Consider the following 23,550-nt stretch of genomic DNA (forward strand, 5'->3'; position numbering starts at 1 on the left):
GATTTACTGACCTCTGTACTTGAGAATTAATTACAGATATTATTCCAGTTATTACAGTCCATTTGCCGTTTTACTTACATTTAATTATGTAATGAAAACATAATGAATTACACTTATATTACCATTAACCTTCGGCATGCAGTAAAACACTGGTTTCTCCCAGATCTGCACACCCTTCTGGACTTCCCGCCCTCAGCAGTGCCTGAGATTGAGGGATTAGAATGAGTTGTGATTTGACACCACAGCTTGATAACAGCAAAATAAAATGATTAAACCTGTGCCGTGCTTTCGGCTCTACAGGAAATGAGTTTGACCTGTTGGCACATAAAAATGTGTAGGTACCATTTACTTGTTACTAAAGGCACATAACATACATTTTTATTATGTGTTCATGAAGTTCTCAGAGACTAAACGTTCTAAAACCAACAGAACATCAACTTATCAACAGATAAAACAGAAAAGAAAATCTAATTATTCATCATTCAACACAATTTTCCATCAATTTAGCATCATACCCCATCATCTCCAACCAAACACTATCATTTTGAAACCAAACACCACTACTTTCTAAAAACAACAACATTCTTCACTTAAGACTAACATTCGTAAAGCAAACACCATCTTTTTTTCAAACACCATCATTCTACAACCAAACACCATTTTTTTCCCATTGAACACCATCATTCTCACTAACACTAACATTCTCCACCAAACAATCCAAGCATCATTTTCTATTGGACACTAGCATTCTCCAATAAACACCAGCATTATCTAACCCAAACCTATGTTTTTTTTCCAACAAACAGCATCATTCTTTACCAAGCAATGTTTTTGTAATCAAAGACCATAATTAATCAATATCAGAATACTCTAAACATCATATTTCTGTAATGACTACCAACGCTGTCCAACCAAACATCATCACATTATTCAGCATTAATCCAACGCTACTCTTCTCCAACAAAATCAACACCACCATTCTCAAACCAAGCACCAACATTCTCCAACAAATATCATCATTCTTAAACCAAACACCACAGTTCCTAAACCAAACACCATCATTTTCCAACAAATGTCACCATTCCCACAATTCTCATACCAAATGCCAACATTATTCACCAAATACCACGATTCTTAAATCAAACACCATCATTTTCCAACAAATACCATCATTCTTAAACCAGACACCACCATTCTCAAACCAAGCACCAACATTCTCTAACAAATGTCACCATTCTCACAATTCTCACACCAAACGACAACATTCTCCATCAAATCCCATGATTCTTAAATCAAACAGCAACATTCTCCACTAAATAACATGATTCTTAAACCAACCACCACAATTCTCAAATCAAACTCCAGCATTCTCCAACAAATACCATTATTCTTAAACCAAACGCCATCTTTTTAAACCAAACGCCACCATTTCCCAACAAATACTATCAATACTAAATCAAACACCAACATTCTCCAACAAATTCCAAGATTCTTAAGCCAAACACCAACATTCTCCAACCAAATATCAACATTCTCCACCAAATGTCATGATTCTTTAACCAAACACCACAACTCTCAAACCAAACACCAACATTTTCTACCAAATAGCGTGATTCTTAAACCAAACCCCATCATTCTCAAACCAAACGCCATCATTCTCAAACCAGATACCATCATTCTCAAGCCAAATTAGTACCATATTTATTCACATTCAAACACCAGTATTCTCAAAATCAGCACCCTTGCATTTCCATCTAACACAATCACAAACCTTTTTCATTCCAAAATCTTCTTTTTTTAACCAAACACCATTATCCTCAAACACAAGCATTTATCAAACACCAATTTCCTTAATGGAATTTCATCACTATTCTCCACTACACACCTGCATTCTCCACCATTAATATTCTAATATCGACCATTAGATTTCCTAATATTCCTTTTAAAGACCTGAGAAGCCAAATGAACCAGAATTAATGAGAAATATCATTCTAATTATTACCAAACTGGTCCTTTTGAAAGAAACATCCAATAGAAGGCATTTTCTGTGGAACAGAAAAAGTTGTTTTTTTTTGTACGGTTTTTAGCTGCTAACAGACCATTTTTGGCATTTTTACTGTGAAGAGTGCACCAGCCCCGTGTCAGGGTGTGCTGTCAGTGTCAAGGGAAGCCGGGTTGGTGTGTCGCGGGCTTTAACCTGGCCTTTTCCACCGCGGGAAATTAGCATAACCTCGCTGCACCTGTCACTTTATTCCCCCTGTCTGTCAGCGGAGAGAGGGATGAGGTGGGGGAGGAGAGGAAGGGACAGGACAGCATCTCCTTGTCATTCAGAGCTATTCATATTTATGAGCCTCGGAAACATCACTCGCTCAATTGACTTCCTTCCTTCCTCCACACGCACACACACGCACACACACGCACATAGAGGAGAGCCGATTATAATATATTAATATATAAATATTTTAATAATATTAGCTCATAATAGTGTTGGTGGATTATTGAGAAGGGTCTGTATACCCAGTGCACCGGATTATTAACCCTACATGTAGAGCCATTATTGTCGTCAGTAATTCCATTTTATCCCTATATGGAATATTTCACCTCTTTGTTTTTACTGTGGAATGCACTTATGGGTTCTACATCCCATCGGAATGTGTACATTTGCATGAAAAAGTATGTGAATCAGTTGGAATTACTTGGATTTCTGCATGAATTGGTCATTAAATGTGTTCTGATCTTCAATCTAAGTCACAACAATAGACAAACACAGCCTTATTTACTTCTATGTTTTGGGTCGCTGTCCTGTTGCATCATCCATCCTCTGTTGAGCTTCAGTTGGTGGACAGATGGTCTTTAGTTTTATAGCAAAATGTCTTGGTAAACTTGGGAATTCTTTTTTCCATTGATGACGGCAATCTGTCCAGACCCTGAGGTAGCAAAGCAGCCCCAAACCATGATGCACCCACCACCATGTTTCACAGCAGTTGGGACGAGGTTTTGATGATGGTGTGCTGTTCCAGTTTCATCTGTCCGCAGTATATTTTGCCAGTACTGCTGTGGAACATCCAGGTGCTCTTTTGCAAACTTCAAACGTGCAGCAAAGTTGTTTTTTTTGGACAGCAGTGGCTTCCTCTGTGGTGTACTCCCATGAACTCAATTCTTGTTTTAATGTTTTCCTTATTGTAGATTTGTCAACAAAAATGTTAGTATGTGCCAGAGATTTCTGTAAATCTTCAGCTGAAACTCTAGGATTCTTCCTCTGCCGGAGTCATTTGCCACACTCTGATAATGTTTTAATATTCTCAGTTTTACATAAATCCAGTCAAAACTAATTCCATCTCTCTGCTTTCCTCCGAGTTACTGACTGCCCACCTGTCTGACCCGATACCGATGTTGGACCGTCAGGTTCTCGCGTCTCCTGTCCGGCCAGACTGATGGAAGTTTCTGTAATCAGCTCTTCTCCACCACCACCACAGATCAGCTGCTCATCGTCCATCTTATTCTCCACTACAGATTACATCCAAGCCATTAGTGGCGCTATTACACTCCTGAATACATAAAACCTATATGGATGTATAAAAGACTTTTTAAATTTTAATTTAAAAGCCGTTTGACCAGTGGTAGGATGGTCCCCCCTCAAATGTGAGTCTTGGTCCTCCCAAGGTTTCTTCCTCCTCCTGCAGCTCTGAGGGAGTTTTTCCTTGCCTCCGCGTTTACTGGGGGTTCTGGATTCTGTATTTTCTATGTTTAATGTTTTGCCTGATTCTTTGTCCTGTAATCATGTTTCTGTAAAGCTGCTTTGTGCCAACACCTGTTGTAAAAGGCGCTATACAAATAAATTTGATTTGATTTGATTTGATTCCTCACCTCATTGATCATTGATTCTGCGCTGAGCTCTTGCAGTCATCTTTACAGGACGACCATCACGCCTAGGGAGAGTAGCAACAGTGCTGAACTTTCTCCATTGCTAGACCGTCTGTGTTACCGTGGACACACGGTAGAGACACTTTAGTAACCCTTTTTGGTATTTTGTTATCTGAAGCAAAACGAGAATCAAAATCTCTGGCTCCATCATTTCTCAGCTCTGACTTTGGTTGTGGCGGGTAGAATCTGAAATAGGAAACAGGAAATACTCAGTAGAGCCGCTGCAGCCTACCTGTCCTTCAAAGGACACACCTTCGTAGACCGCGTCCTTCGAAGGATGTGGCACCTGAATTGGGACACAGCTCGTATAAACCGGTATACCGCCCAGCACTAATGTCAAGTTAAGAACCCCTGACTTAACGCATTGTTTTCACAGTGGCAGCGCTTTCGACTGCTGGACTACTTGGTGGGATTTACGTTTGAGTCTAAACACCTGTATTGTTCTATGTAAATAAATTAGAATTTGGCCTCTTCCCTTTCATTTGGGGAGTTTCAGGTGGATCAGATGGCCAGCTCCAGATGAAGCCCTGCTCAGTTCCTCACCGCCGCGGTTTATATAACTCTGAGCAGTTGGTGAGATTCAGCCCGTATTCCGCTCGGCTATTCATAGCTTTAGCTTCAGCGACGCAGCCAAGCTGTCTGATGCCAGGGGTGTTCATCTCACAGCTTCTGAAGGACTCTCTGCTTACAGCTCCATCTTTCTCATGTTACCCAATCCTTCCTACTGCTCTTACAGCGGCGTGTGGGTTTCCTCCTGACCCTCCGCTAATGAGCGGCTGCATTTCTAAGCCATTGATTTTTGCTGTTCATGCTAATATCACCGGCTCAGCTTCCAGCTGCGATTAGTGAAGAGGCTCGGCCGTTTTACTCTGAACGGGACGGATTAGCCAGGAGAACACTGATGTCCGTCAGGAGCTGACCGTGCTGTGTTACACATTTTACATCTATATACAAAGTAGTGTCTATCTTCTTTTTGTTCTTAAGACTGAATCTTTTAATAACGGATACGGAGGTTTCATGGCTAAATTGGAGCCACCTGGTGGCCAATCTTCATTAAGAGCACAGTTCTGCTCAAAATATTGCAATGCACACAACATTATGTGTGACATACCAGAGTTCAAAAGAGGACAAATTGTTGGTGCACATCTTGCTGGTGCATCTGTGACCAAGACAGCAAGTCTTTGTGATGCATCAAGAGCCACGGTATCCAGGGTAATGTCAGCATACCACCAAGAAGGACCAACCACATCCAACAGGATTAACTGTGGATGCTGTAAGAGGAAGCTGTCTGAAAGGGATGTTCGGGTGCTGAGCCGGATAGTATCCAAAAAACATAAAACCACGGCTGATCAAATCACAGCAGAATTCAATGTGCACCTCAACTCTCCTGTTTCCACAAGAACTGTCCGTCACCACAATACATTATTGTGGTCTAAAATCAGATGTTTCACACTCTGCTCTTAATGGTGCAATGTGCAGTTAATGAAGATTGGCCACCAGGCTGCTCCAATTTAGTCTGATCCACCTAACTAAACACATCTGATTCGCTTTACCTGATTTAGCTTACCTTATTTGTCACCATATTTAACCCACATAATCAACATACCTGATTCAACTGACCTTATTCAACACACCTAACTGAACTCACCTACACCGTGTTCCAAATATTATGCAAATTGGATTTAAGTGTTATAAAGATGTTTTTTTTTTTGTTTTGTTCAATTAAACTTATGGATGGTATTGTGTCTTAGGGCTCTTTGGATCACTGAAATCAATCTCAGATACCTGTGATAATTAGTTTGCCAGGTGAGCCCAATTCAAGGAAAACTACTTAAGAAGGATGTTCCACATTATTAAGCAGGCCACAGGTTTCACCAGTAGAAACGGCTGCAATGGATCCAGACCTAAATGAAGACTAATTTCCAAACAGTCTTGTTTACTGATGAGTATCAGGCAACCCTGGAAGGTCCAGATGGATGGAGTAGTGGATGGTTGGTGGATGTCCACCATGTCCCAACAAGGCTGCGACGTCAGCAAGGAGGGGGCGGAGTCACGTTTTGGGCCGGAATCATAAGGGAGAGAGCTGGTAGACACTTTTTGAAGGTCCCTGAATGTGTAAAAAATTAGCTCAGTAAAGTATATAGAGTTTCTGACTGATCAATTTCTTCCATGGTACAAAAAGAAGAACTGCGCCTTCTGTCGCAAAATCATCTTCATGCAGGACAATCTCAAGCACCATCTCAAGCTGCAAAGAATACCTCTGTGTCATTGGCTGCTATGGGAATAAAAGGAGAGAAACTCATGGTGTGGCCACCATCTTCCCCTGACCTCAACCCTATAGAGAACCTTTGGAGTATCATCAAGCAAAAGATCTATGAGGGCGGAGACAGATTCAAGCAGAAACTCTCCAAAAACTCAAGTTCAATGGATGCAAGAATTGTGAAGGTGATATCAAAGAAGGGTTCCTATTCAACACACCTAACTGAGCTTATCTTATTCACTTTACCTGATCCAACACACTTTATTCCATACACCTGACTCAACTTAAAAAAAAAAACTGTGGAACATTTTATTTCAAAATGCAGTACATTAATATTTCTGAATTGTGCTGAACAAAATAGTCTCTTCTGATTCAGCTCAGCAGGTCAAGTCAGAGTGTTAGAGCAGTTCCCCACCTCAGCTCTGGATTGCAGATTTATTTACGGGTAGAAAACCCAGAACCGCATGTGTGTATAAGTGTGTGTGTGTGTGTGTGTGTGTGCTGAGGTTTCTCTGATGTATTTCAGAAGCAGTGTTTGCTCCTGGGTTTTCACCTTCTTACGACCTCTTCCAATCCTTTAATCACCATCTCTTTCTCTCTCCCTTTCTCTCTCTCACTCTCTCTTTTTCTCTTTCTCTCTCTCTCTCTCTCTCTCTCTCTCTCTCCGAGGCTGATGGGAGTGATGTCAGTGTGTCTTAGGAGTCGTCTGAAAGGTTAATTAGCTGAAAAATCAGTGCAGTTCTCTCCTCAACTACAGAGACATACTGTCATATTATCTCTCTCTCTTTTCTCTCTCTCTCTTTGTGGTATCAGTACTGCTGCGTCCTTACAATCTCTTTTCTGTCTTCCTGTCATGTGATTTTTTATTGTAATAAATTGTCACAACACAGTCCGCTAAGTGTAAGTTAGTGCGATCTGTTACCATGAACCATTATCTCCGATTAGCACGGCCAATGAGACGGTCAGAGAGTTCCACGGGTTCTTGATACATTTGTGACGGGTCAGAAAACCCATCATTAGAGGATTGCACAGAGCCAGCGGCAGCCGGAAAAATCGATGTGGGCAATAAAACCTTTTATTGTGTTGAATCAGAATTTTATTCACAATCTAAAAAAAAAAAAAACCTCCCTATATATCACACAAACTATAATTTACCTATTATTTTCCTCAAAAAACTCATGCACGCTCTGTCCATCATTTCTTCTCTATAACACCAATAATAGTGAACAGCGCTTGGGCCACTTTCAGTGTAATTAATACACAGTCAACCTGCTCTCATCACTGTTACAAGAGCCAACAGCCATTTAAACATATTCTTTTATTTGCTACATCAGTTCTGGGCCTAAAATAAATGGAAATGAATGGATATTGTTTTGATTGTTAATTATCAATTATACGATAAAATAATATTTTCTAAAATAAGCTTAATAAATAAATGAATAAAATCACAATGAAATATTTCCAACAGAACATTGCATTGTTTATTTTCTTCCCTTACCTTTTATTCTTCTTCTTATTATTTTTTTAATATATATTTTTTATTATTATTATCCTAATTTTCGAATTATACCGGATTATAAGGCACACTATCAATAAAATCTGTTTTCTGATCTCTTTTCATACACAAGGCGCACCGTTTTATAAGACGCAGTATGCCATACTAGTAAGAAACTTTCTAATTCAGCAGGTCTTGTTCAGCTAAGATTAGTTAAGTAAAGAAAAGTGTAGTTGTTGAAAAAAACTTTTTTTTTAAGTTAAATGAGCACTGAATGTTAATCTACACACATTTCTCTTATGAAAACTGTTTATTTGGGTGAGTAAAGCCTTTCTGTTTATTTACAATAAGCTTAGATTTCCAGGTTTACACTAAGGCTAGCTGCAGTTAGCAGCTAATGCCGCCCGACAGTGCTACACTAAGGAATCCTGAGTGTTCCAGTAAGCCAGGGTGATGTTAGTTAGCGCTTCGTCACACGTAGCTTGTTTTAACATGGTAAACACACAGACTTCAGCATGATAATATTTACCTCTGAAGGGCTAAAGAGCTAGCGATTAGCGTGGTTAGCTACTAATGCTAATACTGCTCCAGCAGTGCTAGCCAGGGCTAGCAGCAGGCTACAGGATGATAATACTCACCTCTGAACGGCCAAAGAGCTAGTGTTTAGTGTGGTTAGCGGCTAATGCTAATGCTGCTTCAGTTTTGAATCTTGGTGCTGGAGAACTAAACTGAAACTCCTGTATAACACTGGACTTCAGCGGAGTGGCTTTACTGCTCCTTACAACCTGACTGGTAGGATTCATACAAATAAAAATACAGTGTTGTTGTTTTTTTGTGGACCAATGAAAAATGGAAAAAGTATCTAAGTTTATTTTTTAGAAATTTTGTTCCTCATAATTTGAAAACAAAAACTGTCCCTTACACTGTGTCAAATCTAGATTTCTTGATAAAAAAAACAACAGAAATTCTTCAAATTACCTAAAATTATCTCTTTTTACATTGACTTCCAATGAAAGTTAAGAAATTGAACCCATGTGTAATAAACCACAGTTAAATTATGTTTTAACATGGGAGCAAACATTTTTTTTACACAGGGTTATGTAGGTTTGGATAGTTTTTCTCCTGTAATAATTAAACCCTTCATTAAAAAAAAAAAACTGCATCTTGTGTTCACTTGTGTTGTCTTTGACTAATAATTAAGAATGACAAAAAAATGTTCATAACAGTATATTGTACATTATCTGGCTAATATATCAGATTAAACTCTGCCTTATCAGCATCATAATTCATTTGCATTAAAAAAAATTATGAAATTTTACTGATTCCAAAAAAAATAATTGCATGCGTTGACAGCTCTGATATACACAGCTCTGGGGAAAAAAATGAGAGACCACCTAAAAATGATGATGAGTTTCTTAGATCTTAATAAATTCAAAATCTCTGGAATACAATCAAGAAAACGATGGAGGATCACAAGACTGAACTGCTTGAATTTTTGCACCAGGAGTAAAGCAGCGTAAAGTTATCCAAAAGCAGTGTGTAAGACTGGTGGAGGAGAACATGATGCCAAGATGCATGAAAACTGTGATTAATGTTTTTTTTATAAACTTGTCTGCAGACTTGAAGTGCTATGAGTGTGTGTGTGTGAGAGAGAGAGTGTGTGTGTGTGTGTGTGTGTGCATTTTTAGTAACGATGAGTTTCCTCTCCCTGTTTAGATCAGTGTAATGGGCCCCTGGTCTCAGGTCTGCCGCCCACAGCTTTCCACAGCTCCTCCGTCTCCTCAGACAGCCAGTCGCCCCACTACGCCAAGCTCAACAGAAGGGACGGTGAGTCAGCAAGTCACACACACACACACACACACTCTCTCTCTCTGCCTGCCTCAGGGTCTGGAACTTCCTCAATAATTCACCTTCAGAAGGTGGTTTAAATTTTGCTTTCCCTCAGCCGATCTCACCTGCTCTCAGAAACTTCAGGCCTACAGGGCTGTTACCGAGAGCCCGGCTTAAACCCGAGGTCACGACGTGTTCTAATAATACAGAAGTACATTACATGACTGATGTCTTTGATGTCTGATTTAATTTTTCTTCAGTGCAGAAGTCTGGGAGATTAAGTGGCGTCTGCATAACCTGTAAAGCTCTCAAATAACTGAGTCAGAGGAAACGCAAAGTTCTCATAAAACCCTCTTCAGCTCTGCTTGGCAAAAAATCCAACAATTTAGCTGTTTCTTCAAAGAGATTTATATTTCCATAAGATCCCACTAGATCTTCACACTGTAAACCCAGACATTGTTTAAACTCAAATGATTTAAGTCTGTTTTAGATAAAATTGGATATTTCTAAACATTACTCAAATATTTTTGAGTTAGTTGGACATATATTCATTCAAACTGAGATCTTTGAGATCTTGAACCAACTTATATAATAACTGAGTTTAGTCTGTTGTCATTAACAGCTTCATTTCCATTGGCTTCTGTCACAATCTATTTGCATACTGGGTGTGTCCAACAGTTTCTGACAGACACTCACCATCAGTGTGTAGTGATTCCCCCTGTGCTACTTTACAAATAAACCAACTTCCTCTTTAGTTGTAATAAATTGATGTTTTAATTGATGCTAATTCAAGTTTTCATTCCTCATTCCTTAACTTTTTTTAGGCAACCGGTTTCCTCAAATTGTTTAGCTAAATTCAACTTATCTGGGCTTAAAGAGCAGAAACAGACATTATTTATGAGATCCATAGAACCACACACACATTAAATCTATAGTAATATATATATCCATTAATGTTTATTACAAGTAACTATTCCTAGTTGATCTACAGACAAAAATCTATTGGTCTGACAGTAACACCCTCTAGATATACAGTGTATCACAAAAGTTGCCTTAAAAAGTCAAAAAGTAATGGGGAATGAAAACTTAAGTTAGCAACTTAACTTTGAACATTAAGTTATTACAACTAAAGTGGAAGTTGATTTAACTTTTTTTTTTGTTTGTTTTACTGTAAGACTGGATAAGCTGAGTTTACTTAACATTTTTTAAGGCAGCTGGTTTTACTCAAATGTTTGTAAAAAGTAATGGGGAATAAAAACTTGAGTTAGCATAAAGTAAAACATACAAGTTATTACAACTAAAGGGGAAGTTGATTTATTTGTAAGGTAGCCCAGGGGGAATCACTACACACTGATGGTGAGCGTTAGTCGAGAATTGTTGGACACACCCAGTATGCAAATAGATTGTGACAGAAGCTAATGGAAAAGAAGCTGTTAATGACAACAGACTAAACTCAGACTAAAGATCTCTGTTTGAATGTATATATATATATATATATATATATATATATATATATATATATATATATAGTGTTAATTATGTGTTAAACTAACTCAAAATAGTAATGTTTAGAAATATCAAATTTTGTGTAAAACAGACTTAAATCATTTGAGTTCCAACAATGTATTGGTTTACAGTGTACTTGTAAACCAGTGTACTCATAAATTAGGCATTAATTGTTGGGTGTGCTGTATACTTTTTTCATTTGCAGCTGTATTTGTGGGCTGTTAATGTGTAGTGTAATGTGAAGTTAAGACAGAGAATATGTTGTTATTGTTATATACATCTACGTGTATGTTGTCGGCAGGGGGTGGGGCTGGGTGGGCGTTGGAATGGTGGGTGTGGCAGAAGGGGTACCCACTATATTAACTGCATGCCACTGTGAAAAGATATACTTAAATATCTGCATAAATGTGAGGGATGTATTCACTTTTGTGATACACTGTATATCTGGGTTTCAATTCCCTTCCCAGACTAGTACGAGTTATTGGACAGGGTCCTAACTTCTACAACAGGGATGGGCAACTTCCATGATGGAGAGGGCCACATTTTTTTCAGCATGACCATTGGAGGGCCACATGACCTCGCACTTCAAATAATTGAATATGAAAAACGCTACAAATGATTTTCAATAAGAACAATTTTTATATGAATTTATATCTGTATGTTTACAGCACCAACATTTATCAACAACTATTTTCTGCATATTAATGCATTTTAATACGGCAAAAGACAAACCGTTTGCTTAAAAAAAGTGCAAAAAGGAAGTCCTTCATATCAAAGAACAAAAAGTTCGCTTAAAAAACTGATTGCAAATACAGTAGTTCCTCTGTGTAAAATAAGTTCATTATAACAAGTCCTTCATAAGCAACAAGGACAAAACATTTGCTTATAAAAGTGCAAAAGGCATTTGAACTCATTTATAACAAAGAACAAAAAAGATTTAAAAACTGATTGCAAATAGCTCATTCAATAATAGCAGAAAACTAGACCACAGAGGCCCAACATTTATTGAAGCTAATGAGAGAGCTGTGGTTTGGCCTGCTGGCTCACAATGGACTGGATGTCAATGTCAATTTTCGTGGTTGTTTGGCAGCGCCCTCTAGCGGTCAAAAGTAGAATTACGTTTTTTTTTTGTTTTTTTTTTTTTAATTATGAAATTATGAAATTATTTTTGATCTATTCGCGGGCCGCACTGAGTGATGACGAGGGCCGTGTGCGGCCCCCGGGCCGCCAGTTGCCCATCCCTGTTCTACAACATTCTCCTCGCAGTTGAGCTGTTTTAAATGTAGGTCACTCTGGATAAGAAAGAGCATCCACCATTGTCTTGTTTGTTCTTAAAGTTGGACAGATTCCCGGAACTGGAACGGGGCTCAGTCTCTGGTGTTCCTCTGATTGGCTAATAGAGTCGTTGTCATTGCGCTGGAAGTGACTTTGTCTCTGCTGTCTGTTTTCCCACCGGATGCGCAGTGACTGGTGCAGATAGAGCCAAACTTTTCCCTGCTCTTCTGGACAGACTGTAGCTGGAACAGGCAGTCTTTCAGAAGACGAGGCTGCTGGCAGAGCTGCCTCCGAGCGCCGGGTCAGACGCTGAAAGCCTTTCTTCTCAAGTCTAATTAAAAGTTGATGTTTTGCTAATGAGGGACTGTTACAAAATCCTTCTGAAGTCTTCTACTTCAGACTTTCTCACGCCGAAATGTGATGCATGCAGGTTTTTTTTTTTTTATAGTTGATATTAATGCGCTTCATTAAAACGGAGATGTTCAGTTTGTGCGTGAGAGCTGAGTCCGGGAGATGTGGAGAGGTTTGACGCTTTCAGGAATCATCAAGGCTAATTTAGCCTATATTTATTTACACTGCAAAAAAAAAAGAACAGTGAAATGCAGGGTAAATAGCTGGCAGCAATTTGCTTGTAAGTTTCTGTAGTAAAATAATAATTTAATATTTAATATGGTACCACTTTAAAATAAGACTACATCCTCTATAAAGGGTTTATAAGTGGTTTACAATTAGTTTATTAATGTTACTAATTAGGTTGTAAATGCCTTATAAATCATTAATAATCAGTTATAACACATACGTAGAAAGGGCAACAGTGACCTGTTGTTTGTCAAATAGTGAACCCACAGCCTTCTATATTGTTGCCCTTCCTACATATGTGTTATAACTGATTATTAATGATTTTTAAGGCCTTTCCAACGTAATTAATAACCATTAATAGACTAATTGTAAACCATTTATAAACCCTTTATAAAGGTAGTCTTATTGTAAAGTGGTACCTTTAATATCTTTACCTAATAAATAAAAGAATGTCGGTTTTATTACAGTGATAATCACAGTAATAACTTATATAAAAATAATAGCTGTATTTATTGTAATCAAAGCAAATGTAAAAAAAAAACATTATTGTATTTTTTTAACACTGTAAAATACAAACTACAAAATAAAAATAATTGTTAAAATGATTAAATTAAATTTTAAAACACTTTAAAGAAGTATAAACGTACGAAATACATTACATTACACGCAAAGAACCAAAAAAAAAAAAAAAAAAAACAGTTAGCAAGTTGGCAACATAATCAACTAAATATCGCAAAATAACAAAATCTGTTTAAAAATTACAAATTAAAAGTACAAATTGTTTATTTTGGTAATAATATAATTTTTTTCTAAACAGTACCAAAAAAATAAAGCTTGGACACACTTTAAATTCAGTATTTTTACTATTTTTTTCATTATTTTTAAAATGGTCTGCATTGTAGATTAAAACTAAAGTACTAAAGTAATTCAAACTATGAAAAAAAACATATTCAATTATTCAGTGAACAAAAAAAGGGTTAAACAAACCATCCTCTTGCTTAGATGACAGATCTTGATGCACATCTTGTCTGGGTATTTATGAGGTCAGTTTTATGAGGTAGAGTCACCTGGAATGATCAGCTTTCAGTTAACAGTTTTATATCAGTTTATATCAGTGAAAAAAGTGTATCGTCTCATCACTGTTTACTATGATTCCCTCTGTGTTCATTTTCGTTTTCCAGATGACTCTAGTATTTATTAACAATTTAGGAAAAAAAAAATGTGTCCAGACTTTTGAGTGGTACTGTACATGATTTGTGTTCATATATACTGACCTTTTTGTGTTTGTATGTAATGTGTGTGTGTGTGTGTGTATTTTAGGAGGTGGAGGCTGGACGCCGGAGCGCATGGATCGTCTGCGGTGGCTACAGGTCGACCTTCGAGAAAGGGTAGAGGTCACGGCCGTGGCGACGCAGGGCCGGTTCGGCAGCTCTGATTGGGTGAGCAGCTATGCGCTGCTGTACAGCGACACAGGAAGAGCCTGGAAACAGTACAGGCAGGAGGACAGCACCGGGGTCAGTTCAGTTCTTTTTTTTCAGATCCACTTTTAGAAGTTTTGCTGCTTTTTTGTATGTTTGAACTGTTATGTGAACATTTAGTAAAGAGCCCTTATTGTGCCGAATGACGCTGTCGGACAGGAACGGGTCAGATAACGCGTTAAATCCCACTGGCACAGAGTTCCGCGTCTTCTAATTTAACACCCTTGCTTTAGCTCGCCGCGTTAGCAGACCCCTCCTGAACTGCTGTGGGTGTGCGAGTGGGAGATAAATCAGAATGGGATTGCTTTCATTGGCTGAGTGAGATATCACTTACAAACAGCACTTCTTGGCAGCGGCTCCCATTAAGACCGACATAGTAAAAAAGTAAAAAAAAAAAAACTGAATAAATTAAACAGGAGAACAGAAGGAAAAAGAAAAACACGAAAACAAATAACCGAAATAGCACGAACAGTACAGCATGAACAGATTTTATACTGAACATATTTGGCATATTCCGAGAGTATTCCGCAGAGTCTGTGCCATTTCTCTCCCCAGTAAATTACATGCATACATGTGCACACAAAAATAACTTTTTGAAATACATTTTTCTAATTGCAAAAGCAAGATATGTAATAAAAAAATAAAAAAAACAATAATAAAAACTACTTAGAACACTGAAAAAAATATATATCTTTTGTTACCTGCCCCCGCTCTCTAACTATAAACTATACACAGCATGAAATATAATTATTCAAATCCTTCAGAGATGCCATTTCTTTGTAATTGTTGTGTGACTCCAAATGTTTTTTTTTTTCATAATAAATCCATGATATTTAAGTTAAAATGTTAGTTAAAAAGCTAAAAAGTTAAACTCATTCCTGTTTCCCTGATCATCTGAAACACCTGGAACATCCCACCAGTCACATCTACAACAGGAAGTGACATCAGCTGGTTCTTCTGAAGATCATGAGAAGACCAAAATGAAGTTCCCTTATTAGTTTTTCGGTATATTTGATCTTATTGTAACTCTATGACTGAGGAGGTCAATGAGGTAACACTCAGTCCTGTTACCTACATTAATTCTTAGATCTTATTGGTTTATGTTTAAATTTGGGGGAAAAATCACTAGAATGTGCTCAGTGTTCTCATGCTGTTAGCATAGCCGCCGTTTTGCTGTTTTTCATGTTTTTGCTAATTTTATGCTAAGAACTGCTAAATCGTGTTATTTTCATTCCTGTTACTCAAAACATAAAGAGTAACAGGAATGAGTGCCAGTAACAGGAGAGAGTTCCAGTAACAGGAGTGAGTTTCAGTAACACGAGTGAGTTCCAGTAACAGAAATGAGTGCCAGTAACAGGAATGATTTTTTTTGTCATAAATATCAATTATTTAAACATACTCCGTATACTACCCTATACCAACTTTACTACATTATATTACCCTATAACCCCTATAATACCCTCTACTGGTCTATACTACCTATACTCTCTATACTACCACATATTACCCTATAATATACTATCTATACTACTCTATACTTCCTATACTACATTACATTACCCTATTATACACTACACTCCCTGTAATTTCCTGTACTAACCTGTACTATCTATACTACTCTATACGTCATATACTACATTACATTACCCTATATTACACTACATTTCCTGTACTAACCTAACAAACCTACATATACTACATATATCTTCTATGCTACCATATATTACTGTATACTACTGTGTACTTTCTATAATACACTATAATAAACCTATACTAACTTGTATTAACTAAACTATACTATACTACCTTCTATACTACCATATATTACTGTATACTACTGTGTACTCTCTATAATAGCTTGTACTAACTTATAGTATCTATACTACAAAATACTCTATATTACCATATACTCCCCATGCACCCTATAGTAACTTGTATTAACTAAACTATACTATGCTACCCTCTTCCTCTTTAACTACCATATAGTACCATTTACTACTCTGTACTCCCTATAATACACTGTACTAACGCATATGACAGTATACTCTCTATACTACCATATACTGCCCACACTAACCTGTACCAACTTGTACTACCTAAACTATACCTCAAGACACTACCATGTACTAACATATACTACCCAATTTTGTTTTATTAATCTATAGTCATTGTAATATCCTATACTCCCTCTACTACCCTATACTCTGTGTCCACTCTTTACTATTCTATACTTTCTTTACTACCCTATACTCTGTATACTCTCTCTACTACCCTATACTCTGTATACTCTCTTTACTATTCTATACTTTCTTTACTACCCTATACTCTGTATACTCTCTCTACTACCCTATACTCTGTATACTCTCTTTACTATTCTATACTTTCTTTACTACCCTATACTCTGTATACTCTCTCTACTACCCTATACTCTGTGTCCTCTCTTTACTATTCTATACTTTCTTTACTACCCTATACTCTGTATACTCTCTCTACTACCCTATACTCTGTATACTCTCTTTACTATTCTATACTTTCTTTACTACCCTATACTCTGTATACTCTCTCTACTACCCTATACTCTGTATACTCTCTTTACTATTCTATACTTTCTTTACTACCCTACACTCTGTATACTTTCTCTACTACCCTATACTCTGTATACTCTCTTTACTATTCTATACTTTCTTTACTACTTTATAATGTGTATACTCTTTATACTATTCTATATGTTATTTATTACCCTATACTCTGTATACTCTCTTTACTATTCTATACTGTCTTTATTACCTTATACTCTGTATACTCTCTTTACTATTCTATATTATTCTATACTCCCTCTAACATCCTATAACTCTGTGTACTCTCTTTACTACCCCATACTACATATACTCTTTTTACTATTCTATAATTTCTTTATTACCCTATACTTTATATACTCTTTATACTATTCTATACTTTCTTTATTACCCTATACTTTATATACTCTTTATACTATTCTATACTTTCTGTATTACCCTATACAGCGTATATTCTTTATTCTATTCTATACTTTCTTTGGTACCTTATAAAACGTATATTCCCTACACTATTCTATACCATCTTTTGTACCCTATACTCCATATGCTACCCTATATTACCGTGTATTATCACATTTTGCCCTACACTATTTTATACTACAAGATATCACCATATACTATGCTATACTGCCCTATACTTCCCTGTATTCACTATACAAACTGCTGTAACACCTGCCATTACCAGCATGCCAGCATTACACATGCATGCCTTAACATCATGCTATAGTATCTCATGCAATTACTGCCTCACTTTATTACCATCACATTTTAATAGTATTACACTTAATGACTCTTAATTCCTGAATTCCACATTTTACAGTCATCACATGATATTGCTTTTAGGTTAACTGTCATTACTATTACACCTCTGGTAGCAATGAAGGGCAGTGACTTCAACTTAAACAACATATATTCACTGACTTTACTGTCTGTATTAGCTTGTGGGTTATCTGTGGGGCTGTTGGACTGTGTGTACAGTTTACAGTGCAGCAGTATGAATTTTTTCAGCACTGGAGCGAAGAGTCTGTAGACTGAGTTTAGGTTATCTGGTCACTCAGCCCTGACCCTGAAGCTGACCGCTATATATATTTATATATATATGTGTGTGTGTGTGTATGTCCTCCAAGCTCCCCCGAGAGGTGAAAACTCATTCGGTCGCCCGCCTCTTTCGCTCAACTTGAATTACTGAATTACTTTGCGAGTTTTTTCATTTCACTGGGTTTATTTTGACAACTTTGGGATCGATCCGCAGAGTGGCCTCTGTGTCACCGGAGCCAGGGGTTGCATCGCCTCCACGTTCGGAGGCAAACAAACGGGTCTTCGCCTCAATCAATACCAGCCATTTCACAGTCCTGTCATCTCTCCACCCCGCCGCATTGCTCTGACACTCACAGAACGAGGGAGAGAGAGAAAGAAAGAGAGAGAGAGAAAGAGAGAGAGAGAGAGTAGGACCTGCTGTCAAATAAGCTAGCTCTTATCTAAGCTGAGGAACATTCAGAGTGGGGTTTCACAGCTTGGTGTGAAATTGTGGTTTATTTTAGAGAAACACGCCGACTCCGATTTTGTTACAGTGGTGTTGAACAGAGTCAGGCATCGGTCATTATGAAAACAACACAACAATAAGGCTAATTTTAGCGACGTATAGACCGGCGAGCCCTCAACTGTGCACTGTGCAGCTTGATTTAGAGCATAGCAGTGTGTCTTTGCTATCATAACGACGGGAGAAGTACATGAACATGAAACTACAAAAGGCATGCACTAATTCTCTTATTAACCATGGGAGCATTTTGGGTGTAATTTATAATAAATAAACCAATCAGTGTGTCACTTGCCTTTAACATTCCCTTTAAGAGCCAGGTGCGCTCTGACTTTGGCAGATTACTATTTTAATGGCACAGAACTTCTGCGCTTCTCAGCAAAGGAAGATTTATTTCAGAGAAACGTACAGACTCCGATTTCTTCACAGTGGTGGTGAACAGAGTCAGGCATCGGTCATTATGAAAACAACACAGAGCATAGCAGTGTGTCTTTGCTATCGTAACGACAGGAAAAGTACATGAACATGAAACTACAAAAAGCGTGAACTTATTCTCTTATTAATCAGGGCTGTGTTTTGGGTGTAATTTATAATAAATAAACCAATCAGTGTGTCACTTGCCTTTAACATTCCCTTTAAGAGCCAGGTGTGCTCTGACTTTGGCAGATTGCTATTTTAATGGCACAGAACTTCTGCGCTTCTCAGCAAAGGAAGATTTATTTCAGAGAAACGTACAGACTCTGATTTCTTCACAGTGGTGGTGAACAGAGGCTGGCATCAGTCATTATGAAAACAACACAAAAATAAGGCTAATTTTAGCGACATATAGGCGAGCCCTCAACTGTGCACTGTGCAGCTTGATTTAGAGCATAGCAGTGTGTCTTTGCTATCGTAATGATGGGAAATGTACATGAACATGAAAAGTACATGAACGTATTCTCTTATTAACTATGGCTGTGGGAGTAATGTGTAATAAAGAAACCAAACAGTGTGTCACTTACCTAAAGTTTCCTTAAAGAGCCAGGTGCGCTCTGACTTTGGCAGATTGCTATGTTAATGGCGCAGAACTTCTCACTGCACTTCTCAGCAAAGGAAACTGACCTGCCTATTCACGCTGTGAATGTGCGCAAGCAGGTTATTTATGGGAGCAAACCCCAAACCCCCAATCCCCTGCCTCTAAAAAATAAAAAAATAAATAAATAAAACGTACACACCAAAGAATAGCAAAGGATAATAGAACTTTTTTTTTACTTTTACCAGACTTGGATATGCTTTAGGGTAGTCAGAGGTATGAGTTTAGATAGGAGCCATGATGCTCCTTCTCTTACTAACTGAACGCATTCCGCTCTTTGCAGAGAACAAGCCAATTGATTTTGATATGCAGTAGAATCACGCAACTTCTGGGACACTTGGAAAGTCTGGTTTATCGTGGATGTAAAAGTTGGGTTTGTGCACTTCTGTACGTTCATGTGTGTGCACGGTGCACCTGCATTGCCAAGATAGCAATGAACATCTGGCGGCTGACTGTTGTTGTCAGGGTTTTAATCAGTCAGTGGCACACCTGTGTTTTCTGTTGCCAAGATAAAAGCAATATGCCAGAAATTTACCTGAACACACCTTACTTCCAGAGCAGCACACCCATCAGTATAGATATATTCGGAAGCTCCTTTGCTATTTAAACGATGCACAAGGCACAAGACGTGAAAATGTTGGCTTGTTGGCAGGGTATAAGATAGCAATTAGCATCATGGCACCCTTTGTGCAGGGTGTAAGATGGGGCTTGAAGTGTCTTTTGTGTCTGCAGTATAGTATATACAATTTCATACAGTTTTTAAATGGTCAAATAACATTAAAAAAAAGGTATTTTCTTACATTTTATGAAATGTATGTATATTATTAATATAGCTATTTTCATCCAAATATTAAAGCTATTTAAACCTATCTGAGAATTTATTTATACTGTTTTATTTTCAAAGGACTTTAGGTATTAGCTTCTGCATGTTTAGCAATTAATAATATTCAATAATTTCACTTAATATTTCTCACATTGTCTCCATACTACGTCCACCCTGTTGTGTTACAATATCACAGTAATAGCTCAAAAATAGGTAAACTATTTTTATCAATTGCCAATTTCCACTAAAATTTGACCACCCTGTCGAGAAAATAGACCAAAAATATAAACATATATATATTTTTTATCTTTAAACAAAAAGTATTAAAAAGCTTTTTCTATAAATATGTGGACCAAAAAGAGCATTACTGCTAAAATAGTGGAAAATCTGATACAATATTCATGTTCCTCAGGGAATAAGATCTATCCCTCCATCACTTTAATGATATATGATTTTACATTTATATTTTAGAAACTAAATCTTCTCAGAACTCTGGTAAAACAGTGTCTCAGGTATCAGACAGTGTATTTATACTTTCTGAGAGGGAGCTTTTAGAGCCTCAGACGTATTATTCTATTCACCACCGCTGTGAATCACTGTGGCTGCGTCCGTTTCTCCGAATTTTAAGAAACCATTGAAATTCCTATTAAAAGAGGACAATAAGTGTTCATGAATGGGTCTTGGATGTGCAGTTCTAGAGGAATCCATTACTTGGTGTTGAAGTTCTGCTGCTATTGAGCTTGTTATCGAGCTGTTTCTGCATGACATGCTGTAAAAATGCATTTACTACTAGGAATTCTAAGAACTTTATTTTAGGCTAATGCCAGGTTCACACTACCCGACTTTTTGACTCATTTTTCAGTCATTTTTCAGTCATTGTTTTTCCCACAATTTTTTCATTGTGGGAAATCGCTGACTCGCCTTGTTTCTTTCCAGAAACACGTTTCGTCACATGAACCAGCAATGCCATACTAGAGAATCTCTATAGAGGTGAATACGCAGTTGAAGTGAGTCCAAAATCAACGGGTTCATATGAAGCACTAGAGCAAAATCAGAGTTTATAAATGTCTGATCACTTTTATATTGAAATAGGTCTTTATGTCCTCAACACAGAACTATATCAAATGTTTTTGTACTGCAGAAATCATATTTTATAATTTTAAACTAATGTTATACGCCTTTAAAACATGATCTACATGTATCTCCAGGATCAGCTTCCCAACCAATCAGCTTACAGTAGCAGTAATGCCAGTGCTTTTACAATGTAAAACCTGTTTTCTGTAGATAAACTGAAATATACAGGCGTGCCTTCTTAGTTGTTGTTTTTTTTCAGTAAAATATATTATTTTACATTCTACTTTCTAAAGTGTTTAGTGTTAAGCTCCATTCACCCCTATTCATATAGCATCACTCACCAGCTCCCTCTAGAGTTTAACAGTTATTTCGTGATCTAACAGAGGGAATATAAACCGGTCAGACTCGCCATAAACAGCTCTAGTAAAGCAGAAGATGTGTTTCAGATGCGTGATTCTCTCTTAACCAGTAATTCACATGGGAGTATGTAACCGCTGCTTCTGACTCCCAGTCGCCGACTGGGTCAGATATCATGTCACATATTTGCCAGGTGTCAGAGGTGACGGAGCGAGCGCAAAGAGATCCCCTTTTTGCCTTCGAGCTAATTTTTTGCTGGCGAACAATGAAAAACTTGATAAACAAAAAAAACTTTAATAAATATGTGTGGAGCAAAGAAAAAAATAATTCTCAATAAAAGTGGGTGGAGAAAAAAAAAACAATTACAATAACCCTTAATAAAGTGTAAAAAAAATCACAATACAGGAGCAAATTCACTCCGCCATAAAAAGCCATAAAAGTGGGTGGAGCAAAAGTCCACCAATCAAAGTGTTTGGAATGAAACTTCCTATTTAGCAAAGTATGTAAAAACAATAAATAAAAATGGGTGGAGCAAAACGCCCTCAATTAGTTAGTGGGCCGATAAAAGTGGGTTTTGCAAAAGCGCCGTAATAAAAAAAGGGGTGGAGCCGAAGCTCCTTTAAAAAGTGGGTGGGGTGAAACACCCTCCATAAAGTGGGTGGATTAACTAAAAAATATGAATAAAATAATAAAATGGGTGGAACAAAACCCCTGGTGGATTAACTAAAAAAAGCAACAAAAAAAAATCCTGAATAAATGTCAGTGGAACAAAACACCCATAATAAAGTGGGTGGAGCAAAAACAAAAATCACTTAATTAAATTTGGGTGTGGTTATTACAGTGGGTGGAGCAAAAGTCCACCAATCAAAGTGTCTGGAATAAAAGCTAATCCTAATTAGCAAGGTGTAGCAAAACATCTTCAACAAATGTGGCTGGAGCAAAACAAACAAAAACAACTTAATATAAGTGAATTAAATTAAGTGACAAAATGCCTTGAATGAAGTGGGTGGAGCAAAACATCCACCATAAAGTGGGTGTAGCAAACCCCTCAATAGAAGTGGGTGGAGCAAAACAAATAATAGTAAATGAGTAAAAGAACAGAAGCTCCTCAATAAAGTGAGAGGGATGAGACACCCTCTATAAAGTGGGTGGGTCAACTGAAAAACATGAATGGAAGTGGGTGGACCAAAACCCCTCAAAAAAAAAAAACTCAATATATGTGGGCTGAACAAATTCACTTAATTAAATGTGAGAGCGCAAAAAAAAATCCTGAATAAATGTCAGTGGAACAAAACACCTTTAATAAAGTGGGTGGAGCAAAAAAAAAAAACACTTAATTAAATGTGGGTGGGGTCATTACAGAGGGTGGAGCAAAATTGCACCAATCAAAGTGTCTGGAACAAAAGCTCCTAATTAGCAAGGTGGAGCAAAACATCTTCAACAAATGTGGCTGGAGCAAAAAAAAAAAAAAAAAACTTAATACCTCCCTCCCTAAAAAAAAAAAACTCAATATATGTGGGCTGAACAAATTCACTCAATTAAATGTGGGAGCGCAAAAAAAATCCAGAATAAATGTCAGTGGAACAAAACATCCTTAATAAAGTGGGTGGAGCAAAAAAAAACAACACTTAATTAAATGTGAGGGGGTCATTACAGTGGGTGGGACAAAAGTGCACCAATCAAAGTGCACTCTGGAACAAAAGCTCCTAATTAGCAAGGTGGAGCAAAATATCTTCAAAAAATTTTTTAAAATAAAATAAATGT

The 23,550-nt window shown here is 37.4% G+C and overlaps 1 protein-coding gene across 1 annotated transcript in view; it reads left to right on the forward strand.

Moving 5' to 3' along the window:
- cntnap5b (contactin associated protein family member 5b) overlaps window positions 1-23,550 on the forward strand; it is a 149,712-nt gene that overhangs the window by 39,574 nt on the left and 86,588 nt on the right. The window contains exons 2-3 of the mRNA XM_049471072.1: window positions 9,396-9,506; window positions 14,190-14,383. Of these exons, the coding sequence (XP_049327029.1) occupies window positions 9,396-9,506; window positions 14,190-14,383 (305 nt within the window). The remainder of the gene's footprint in view (window positions 1-9,395; window positions 9,507-14,189; window positions 14,384-23,550) is intronic.

The sequence above is a fragment of the Astyanax mexicanus genome, chromosome 23 (assembly GCF_023375975.1).
Source record: "Astyanax mexicanus isolate ESR-SI-001 chromosome 23, AstMex3_surface, whole genome shotgun sequence".
Lineage (NCBI taxonomy): Eukaryota > Metazoa > Chordata > Actinopteri > Characiformes > Acestrorhamphidae > Astyanax > Astyanax mexicanus.